Source organism: Larimichthys crocea, unplaced genomic scaffold, assembly GCF_000972845.2.
Source record: "Larimichthys crocea isolate SSNF unplaced genomic scaffold, L_crocea_2.0 scaffold269, whole genome shotgun sequence".
NCBI classification, from domain to species: domain Eukaryota; kingdom Metazoa; phylum Chordata; class Actinopteri; family Sciaenidae; genus Larimichthys; species Larimichthys crocea.
Genome location: NW_020853550.1, coordinates 758,357 through 768,312, shown reverse-complemented (window position 1 = coordinate 768,312; position 9,956 = coordinate 758,357). Strand labels below are relative to the sequence as shown.

The following is a 9,956-nucleotide window of genomic DNA, read 5'->3' as shown; positions in this document are numbered from 1 at the left end:
TCCCCCTCAGGACGACGCACTGGTTGTTTATCAGTCACACTGTGACTAAGGATGTATGGTATGTCTCAGTTAAAGACAAAACAAAACACACTAAACACACACTAAACACACACACACATTATGCATAGTGTGAGTAACTGTGACCTCTTACTGCGCAAAAACTACAACTCAAGAGTAATAAACATATGAAATCTATTAATTCACAGACCAGATGGTAAAGTTAAAACCCTGACAAACAAAAGATAGTAACATTTACTGGCAAACACACTGGACTTCTATTGTTGTTTATTAACCAACTTTCATGTGCAGTACACGGGTTATTATAAAGCAGTGCTGATATAAAGACTGGCTGTGAGGCTGTGGAGACAACGACTGAAATAAAACACTGCTATGCACTTGCAATGCACTGCCACCTTGTGGGTATACCACATAGCAATGGACATGTATATTACAGCAATGGTAAAATCATAATCCAAAAGTGTCATAAATGCACTTCCTGTTTTTCTAAATTCAAGATTTTAGAACACAATATTTGACAAGAATTGGAAATATATCCTAATGGCCGGTGAATATTTAATCATCAATTACATCAATTCGTCCATCACAGCTCCATCTGCTTGACCGAGAGTTGCAGGTCTTTGCCATCTTGTCAACAGGTTTTCTTTGTCGTCAGGAATATTCCGCAGTCCACAGATCTGATGTCATCTCTTAATGAGGCTGTTAATAGCTTTGATCTCATCAGAGGACAGAGGAGAAAGATTGTAGCCTCTCAGCTCAGGTTTCCCTGCAAACAAACACAAAGAAAAAAAAAAAAACTCTCTTTCACACCGCACTTATCTTGACTTTACCCAGAGGAGCTGCATGTGAGAATGCAGTCTGAATCAGTTGGACTGGACATTGAACAGACTTGCCAACATACCCTGCTAGTTCCCGAGTCGGCATGTTGATGACATTACACAGTACTATTATAGCTTTTACACACCCTAATTAATTTACTCATTCATTCATTACACTTCCACTTCAACATGCAGACTGGAGGAGCTGGGGATCGATCCGCCGATCATCTGATTAGTCAACGACCCGCTCTACCTCCACAGCCTTCTACTGCTTTGTACTTGACTGTCTTATCTGTATCATTTTTTTCTACTGTTTCGTTAATATTCCTGTTGTCCTGATATCAACGTGTCCTGCGTGCTGCCACCCTTCACCTAATCTCTATAAACAGATCAATGCAGATTTTGAACCAATCACATTTGAGCAGGCTTTGGTTGCAACAGGGGCAATCATGGATGCTATTGGCTATCGTCAGACGTTGATTTAGCGTTTTTATTATCTTTGTATAAAGTTATCTACATTCGGTTACAGATATCTGTTCATACAAGTTGGCTGAAATATGACTCATTATTCTTGTGTATGAAATTGCTAATCAGACTGCAGAGGAGGTCTTGACATAGATATCCATTTTCTGTTTTCAGTATATCGACTGGCTACACCAGAAGACAAAACATTGTCCTGCGCCTCCAGAGGATAAATCATCGCCCGGTGGTCAGTCCATCAGACACGTCTGACATGGACAATCTCCTGTTGTGTACTACGCATGAAAAGAACGGCTGGACCGGATTCTATGTGAAAACATCTTCAGTCATTTTTCAGGTTATTCAGTGGAGTGACCCGTTTTGATTTCAGCTATCATGGAGTTTATCGCTTACATAGTAGCAGCACTGAAATGTTTCCACTTGCGTTGGAATTTCATGTGACTGAAAATACCATGAAGTTTTCCCTCAACCATTTACCAGAGACATAACGGAGTTGCAAAGCCCCTGGGAGATATTCATTATCATTTCACTGTTATTTTGCTGTGATTTCAAATGCAGACTGTAATGTCCGAAGCAGATTTCCCCTGGGACAATGAAGTCTATCTTAGCTTATCTTATCTCAGTTGGTTCTCTCAAAAGGTTTATTTTCTCTTCAAACAGAAGTTCACAGAGGAAAGACAAGATCGTAACCATATTTCTGACATGATCACAGAGATTCTTGACTTGTTTTTTCTCTCAGCAGTCACAGGACCAAAGATTAAAAGACAAAACGTTTATTGAAATGTTAGTTGTTGCCTATTAGAAGCTTTAATTTAATTACAGCTTTGCAAGCCTAAATTAAGCTGAACTCAAAACCGTTTTATGTGAACCAGCTTATTTCCCAACATATCAAACTATTCTAGGACTGGAACCAGAAATGTGTTTGTTGGATAGATATTCTGTTTTCTATTTTGGGATATAGATATTTGTTTTGTGTTTTTTTTAACTACTTATACACTACTTTAACTACTTTATAACTTCAGATTTCAGTTGATATGCATGCCCTCTCACATGCTTCACATTGCCATTTTTAATCATCTCCATGGCCTCAGCTTGAATTTTTGAGACAATACTGAAGTGCCTGTGGGAAGAAATAAACATGTCAGACTCCATCCTTGATTCAAGGCTGTTTTTGCTCTCTACTTTTCAGAGCATGCCATGTGAAATGACCTTTGTCTGACTGTCATCTCTCATTTTATCTCGCCTGTGTGTGTGTGTGTGTGTGTGTGTGTGTGTGTGTGTGTGTGTGTGTATGTATGTATGTATGTATGTATGTATGTATGTATGTGTGTATGTACGCGCGTGTGTGTATCTTAAGTCAGTGAGTGAGACTCGCAATGTATATCAGAATACATAGATTTGATTGGCTGACTAGAATCACTGGGGTGATTTACAATGCAAACAACTGGCCTGTGAGCTTCCTGGGCCACTAAACCGATGGTAGAAAGGCCAGAAAAGCTGTGATGCTTCACACAGAAACACTCTGCAGTCTCTGCAAGGTGATGTTTCTCCCACAGCCAAAACACTCATCATACCTTGCATCTCATTGAGTCGATTGACTTTCGCTTTCAGTCCTTTGCGAAGGTCATTTATCTCCTTGTCCAGCTGCTCTTGGTCTACAGATGAGAAATGAAGACCAGAAGAGTTTTAGTGAACTCATATGTAGCAACAACATGTGTACAAAAATCAGTTTCGATTTTATTAAGTATTAAGTTTTTCACCTTTCTGAATCATGTCCTTCGTCTTTGATTTGGGAAATTTGATGAACATGTTTCCGAAGCAAACCTTCACTTTCTCTGCAAAGGACAGCAGTGTTTAGTATCATTTCAAGCGCACCCAGAACCAGTGCAATACACAACAACTGACACCTGACTCAAGACACCAACGTGTGAAGTGTGAACTGAGATCATTCTTTTCATAACAGAAGGAGATGATGAATGTTTGAGCTGTCATGAAGGGTCGCTCACCTGAATCTGACACTTCATTGTTCAGTGCGTTCAGTGCCTCTCTGTTCCTGTTCCTCTTTGTGTCCAGGTCCACGATCTGAAACATCAACAGACAACATTAGTTCTTAACATTACACTGGAGGTGATGCAGCAGCATCAAATGTAGAATCAATGTCTGTTGCTGTTGTATATCACTGCAATATAAGGAGTCTATCAAGATAGAAACTTGTGTACTTTTAACTGTAAATCACAGCACAATCCAATAACCCCATGTTAAATATGACATTAATGAAACACCGTCAACTTTGAGTCTGTAGCTTGTGGTTTTATTGAATGGTGGTTCTGGTCTCCTTCCATGACAGCTCTGTGCAGACTGTACTGACATATTTCACAGAGGGTCATAAACACAGCCCAGAAAATAATACATTTTGAGATCATGTGCCTCTGCAGAGCCAGCAGCACGCTGACAAGTCTACCTCACCACTATCACCTCTTCTCTGTGCTGCCGTCTGGAATAGTTCATGTTTTTAAGAGTTGCACAGCAGATTTCCTGATACGTGGTGTCATGACTATAAGGCATTCTATTCTATCACATCATCACAATCTCAATAGTTATTTCAGTGAAAATACCTAATAATATCTGTTGTGGAGAAATTTCTGAAGTCAAAGGTCAATGGTGAGGTCAGGAGTTCAGAAAATTGTTCAGGAGCCTCTGATGTCTTATGCTGTATTATTTATTGATGCTTGATCAAGGAGAATTAGAGACACTCTCAAAGTACATCAGAAGTGCCTGAGTCGGTCTCACATTCTGCCCAACCTGTGCTGGTGGATAGACTTTAAACCTCAAGATAACACCACAAATACTACACGCCCAGAAATAGCCAAAGAGAATGTCTTTACTCATGCAGGTGTTATTGTCAGCATATTCTATTCTGGAGACACAGATCTCTGTTTACGCAGATTGGAACGTCAACAGCAAGCTATCTATTATATCTATTTAGGCAGCAACAGGTCTCTTCGACCCTGGCCACCACAGTGTTGAGATAGACTGACACCTGCTGTTCCCAACCAAGACAGTGGTCAGTTACACAGAGGCTAGCCTGCAGCACGGCTAAATGACAGCTAACATTAAAACAAACTAGCGGATTCACGGTGTGTACTGTTGGCCTGCGTTGCTTTGCGTTGTGTTGTATTGTGTTTTATTTCTGCTCAGTGTATTTCATCATTTTCCTCACAGCGTGTTTCTTTATTTGACGTTGCTAAAATAAACCGTCTGCGTAGTTTAGCTCGTTAGCTCAGCTGCTAATGTTGTCGAAGCTGTCCCGTTAGCTCCTCCGTGGAGGTCCCGCGTCGTGCCGTCAGCAGGTGAGCGCTGAGTTACCTGTTGTCTGGCGGTGAGGACTTCTTCAGCCGCCTCCTCCACCAGAGTCAGATGCTCCAACACACGCTGAGAGTCAGCGTCCATGCTGCCTGTGTCACAGAAAAATACGTCCGGTCTGACCGACTGGAAACAGAATGAACCGCCTGGGAGCCACACAATAAAAATTCCCCACAAACAATTCTTATTGATTTATTTGTATTTATTGACATATATTTAACCATAGACATATATACATAGACGCCGCATTGAGCGCTGAATCGTACGTCGACGTCGCCGCCATATTCGATAAGAGATCTGCTCGTAAACTAATACAAGGAAATGGACTGAACTTCATAAAGCGCCTTTCTACAAAGTTCTTTAAGTTAATGTCTCTTATACACCCATTCACACACACACTAATATATCTGGGAAACAAACAGGCACCAAAAACAACGTATGTAACTTTTAAAGTGATGATTATAAATGTTTACTCCTTATGTAAGCACCAAACCAACGTATGTATTTTTCTAATGCTGAGTGTTTACAGCTACTAATGTGTGTAACACTGTTACTGTGATGATAAATATTGAAATATTTATATTTAACATTTAATCTGTGTCTATAATAACCAGATCCTGAAATGTAGATGTGACATGAGGGTTAGCAAGTTAGCATTAGCATGTTAGCAGTGACGCGATAGCAATTATCATTAGCCTGTTAATATTAGCATGTTACTATTAATACGTTAACGCTGATGCACTAGCAATTAACATTAGCATGTTAGCATTAGCATGTTACCATTAACATGTTAGCGCTGATGCGGTGACGCGCTAGCAATTAACATGTTAACATTAGCATTTATTTAATTCTTAGTGGTTAATGCTAATTAGCATTAGCATGTTAGCATTAGCCTTTTAGCAAATTAGCATGTATTTAATTCCTAGTGGTTAATGTTAATTAGCACTAATTTTAGCATTGCTAACATGCTAGCTGCTCTGCTATCTCTGTGTGTCATTTTAGACAGATAAGTTCCAATTAAGTACCAAAACTGCTAAGATGACCGCCGCTGATGCACTAGCAATTAACAGTAGCATGTTACCATTAGCATGTTAGCACTGATGCAGTGACACGCTAGCAATTAACATTAGCATGTTAGCATTATCATGTTAACATTAGCATGTATTTAATTCTTAGTGGCTAATGATAATTAGCATGTTAGCAATTAGCATTTATATAATTCCTGGTGGCTAATGTTAATTAGCATTAATTTTAGCATTGGTCGCTAATGTTAGCAAATAGCATTTCTTTAAAGCTAGTGTTAACGTGCTAGCTGCTCTGCTATCTCTGTGTGTCATTTTAGACAGACAAGTTCCAATAAAGTGCCAAAACTGCTAAGATGGCCGCCGCTCGGCTTCTCCCCCCTCTCCTCCTTCAGGCAGGCTTGAGGTTGCCAAGCAACCAGGACCTAATCAGCTCTTTCAGGGACACTCAATAATAAAATTGTAAACAATGGCTGTGATATGTCTCCGTTCATTTTGTGTAATTTTTTTTTTTAAAGGTGTGCTTCCGATGTTCTCGCAAACTCCTGAAACAAGTTGAGTCACGCTTGAAACAGGTTAGCGTCTCACCCTGCCAGCACGCCCCAAGTACAGTTGTGTTCATTAATAAATTATCAGCTATATGTTCATGCAGCATTTTAATTTAACGCATAGACCAATTGACTCTGTAAAATGATAGTGTAGTGAAAGTTTCAGTGTTATGTCTAATGTATTCAGTGCTGATCTCAGGAATAGTGCCAGTGCTGTGTGATCGTATCTGGTGGAGGAGAAGCTCGGGGTCACTGAAGATGATGTTTGATAACAGAGAGAGGCAGCTGAACACTTTTAAGTACAAGCTGTGGCAAAGTCTTAGCAGATTCTATCATATGGCAGCAAAGCTTCTTAGCCTACAAATATTGACTAATTCACTGGATAAAAAATTGAACATTGCTGTGTGAGAGGTCGGTCCAGGCTGAATGCTAAATAGAAAAATAAAAATAAAAAAGGATCCTGAGCTGAAAGAAGAAATATATTATAATAATGTATTATAGGAAGAAGTTAAAAGGTCATGACAACATGAAAAAAGTGTGAAATGTTATTAGAATAAATATCTGAAAATATTCCCCTGTAGCCTGAATTCAAAATGGATACTTTTCAAATATATATATATATATATAAAATAATAACAATAATCATAAGAAAAGATGTCATGTGTGTTGAATTAACCAAGACTAAAAGATCTGCTGTTTAAATAGGTTACATCTTGTCAACACATTAATGCGTCTTTGTGATTTTAATTGCCTCATTAGCCTTACATCTCATTTCATGCAGCTAGTTGTTATTGCTGTCACTCTGTTCTCCAGTCACTCTGAGTTTTATAATCTCTCTATATATACACTTCATACTGCTTTTTTTTCAGGTTTCATTAATTTTAGTTTACAAATTGACATTATTATGACTCAAGTGTAATATAAACCACAAGGGTTGATTACTGTTATTGTTCTGGTGTTCAAATAGTGTGAATTATGAGACTGAAGATACGTTCTGAAGATGCATCTCGAGTATGTGACATAGATATCCATTTTCTGTTTTCATTATATCGACTGGCTACACCAGAAGACAAAACATTGTCCTGCGCCTCCAGAGGAAAATCACGCCCGGTGGTCAGCCATCAGACACGTCTGACATGGACAATCTCCTGTGTGTACACGCATAAAAGAAGGCTGGGACCGGATTCTATGTGAAAACATCTTCAGTCATTTTTCAGGTTATTCAGGGGAGTGACCCGTTTTGATTTCAGCTATCATGGAGTTTATCGCTTACAGAGTAGCAGCACTGAATGTTTCCACTTGCGTTGGAATTTCATGGGACTGAAAATACATGAAGTTTTCCCTCAACCATTACCAGAGACAGAAACGGAGTTGCAAAGCCCCCTGGGAGATATTCATTATCATTTCACTGTTATTTGCTGTGATTTCAAATGCAGACTGAATGTCCGAAGCAGATTTCCCCTGGGACAATGAAGTCTATCTTAGCTTATCTATCTCAGTTGGTTCTCTCAAAAGGTTTATTTTCTCTTCAAACGAAGTTCACAGAGAAAGACAAGATCGTAACCAATTTCTGACATGATCACAGAGATTCTTGACTTGTTTTTCTTCTCTCAGCAGTCACAGGACCAAAGATTAAAAGACAAAACGTTATTGAGGAATGAGTTGTTGCCTATTAGAAGCTTTATTTAATTACAGCTTGCAAGCCATATTAAGCTGAACTCAAAACCGTTTATGTGAACCAGCTTATTTCCCAACATATCAAACTATTCTAGGACTGGAACCAGAAATGTGTTTGTTGGATAGATATTCTGTTTTCTATTTTGGGATATAGATATTTTGTGTTTGTTTTTAACTACTTAACACTACTTTAACTACTTTATAACTCAGATTTCAGTTGATAGGCATGCCCTCTCACATGCTTCACTTGCCATTTTAATCATCTCCATGGCCGCATTGAATTTTTGAGACAATACTGAAGTGCCTGTGGGAAGAAATAAACATGTCAGACTCCATCCTTGATTCAAGGCTGTTTTGCTCTCTATTTCCAGAGCATGCCATGGAAATGACCTTTGTCTGACTGTCATCTCTCATTTTATCTCGCCTGTGTGTTGGTGTTGTGTGTGTGTGTGATGTATGTTGGTATGTATGTATGGTATGTGGTCTGTACGCGCGTGTGTGTATCTTAGTCAGTGAGTGGAGACTCGCAATGTATATCAGAATACATAGATTTGATTGGCTGACTAGAATCACTGGGGTGATTTACATGCAAACAACTGGCCTGTGAGCTCCTGGGCCACTAAACCGATGGTAGAAAGGCCAGAAAAGCTGTGATGCTTCACACAGAAACACTCTGCATCTCTGCAAGTGATGTTTCTCCCACAGCCAAAACCTCATCATACCTTGCATCTCATTGAGTGCGATTGACTTTCGCTTTCAGTCCTTTGCGAAGGTCATTTATCTCCTTGTCCAGCTGCTCTGTTCACAGATGAGAAATGAAGACCAGAAGAGTTTTTAGTGAACTCAAGTAGCAACAACATGTGTACAAAAATCAGTTTCGATTTTATTAAAGTAAAGTTTTTCACCTTTCTGAATCATGTCCTTCGTCTTGATTTGGGAAATTTGATGAACATGTTTCCGAAGCAACACTTCACTTTCTCTGCAAAGGACAGCAGTGTTTAGTATCATTTCAAGCGCACCCAGAAACCAGTGCAATACACAACAACTGACACCTGACTCAAGACACCAACGTGTGAAGTGTGAACTGAGATCATTCTTTTCATACAGAAGGAGATGATGAATGTTTTAAGCTGTCTGAAGGGTCGTCACCTGAATCGACACTTCATTGTTCAGTGCGTTCAGTGCCTCTCTGTTCCTGTCCTCTTTGTGTCCAGGTCCACGATCTGAAACATCAACAGACAACATAGTTTTACATTACACGAGTGATGCAGCAGCATCAAATGTAGAATCAATGTCTGTTGCTGTTGTATATCACTGCAATATAAGGAGTATATCAGATGAAACTTGTGTACTTTTAACTGTAAATCACAGCACAATCCATAACCCATGTTAAATAGACATTAATGAAACACCGTCAACTTTGAGTCTGTAGCTTGTGGTTTTATTGAATGTGGTTTCTGGTCTCCTTCCATGACAGCTCTGTGCAGACTGTACTGACATATTTCACAGAGGGTCATAAACACAAGCCCAGAAAATAATACATTTTGAGATCATGTGCTCTGCAAGCCACAGCACGCTGACAAGTCTACCTCACCACTATCAACCTCTTCTCTGTGCTGCCGTCTGGAATAGTTCATGTTTTTAAGAGTTGCACAGCAGATTCCCTGATACGTGGTGTCATGACTATAAGGCATTCTATTCTATCACATCATCACAATCTCAATAGTTATTTCAGTGAAAAATACCTAATATATCTGTTGTGGAGAAATTTTTCTGAAGTCAAGGTCAATGGTGAGGTCAGGAGTTCAGAAAATTGTTCAGGAGCCTCTTGATGTCTTATGCTGTATTATTTATTGATGCTTGATCAAGGAGAATTAGAGACACTCTCAAGTACATCAGAAGTGCCTGAGTCGGTCTCCACATTCTGCCCAACCTGTGCTGGTGGATAGACTTTAAACCCAAGATAACACCACAAATACTACAACGCCCAAAAATAGCCAAAGGAATGTCTTTACTCTCATGCAGGTGTT

The 9,956-nt window shown here is 39.4% G+C and overlaps 1 protein-coding gene across 1 annotated transcript; it reads right to left on the bottom strand.

The window, feature by feature from the left end:
* Positions 1 to 268: 268 nt before the first annotated feature.
* On the bottom strand, positions 269 to 4,823 carry pdrg1 (p53 and DNA-damage regulated 1). Its single transcript, XM_010744273.3, has 5 exons — positions 4,683 to 4,823; positions 3,323 to 3,398; positions 3,077 to 3,151; positions 2,891 to 2,971; positions 269 to 784 (listed from the first exon to the last, which is right to left on the bottom strand). Exons 1-5 carry the CDS (start codon positions 4,764 to 4,766, stop codon positions 702 to 704), a joined length of 399 nt encoding a protein of 132 aa, XP_010742575.1. The 5' UTR covers positions 4,767 to 4,823; the 3' UTR covers positions 269 to 701.
* Positions 4,824 to 9,956: the final 5,133 nt, after the last annotated feature.

Bases quoted from the DNA above. Each gene is read 5' to 3' on its own strand.
- pdrg1 (XM_010744273.3), bottom strand. From the start codon at position 4,766: ATGGACGCTGACTCTCAGCGTGTGTTGGAGCATCTGACTCTGGTGGAG. The intron at 3,399-4,682 runs GTAACTCAGCGC...TTGATGTTTCAG, and splicing joins TCCTCACCGCCAGACAACAG to ATCGTGGACCTGGACACAAA. The intron at 3,152-3,322 runs GTGAGCGACCCT...TGTCCTTTGCAG, and splicing joins CAATGAAGTGTCAGATTCAG to AGAAAGTGAAGGTTTGCTTC.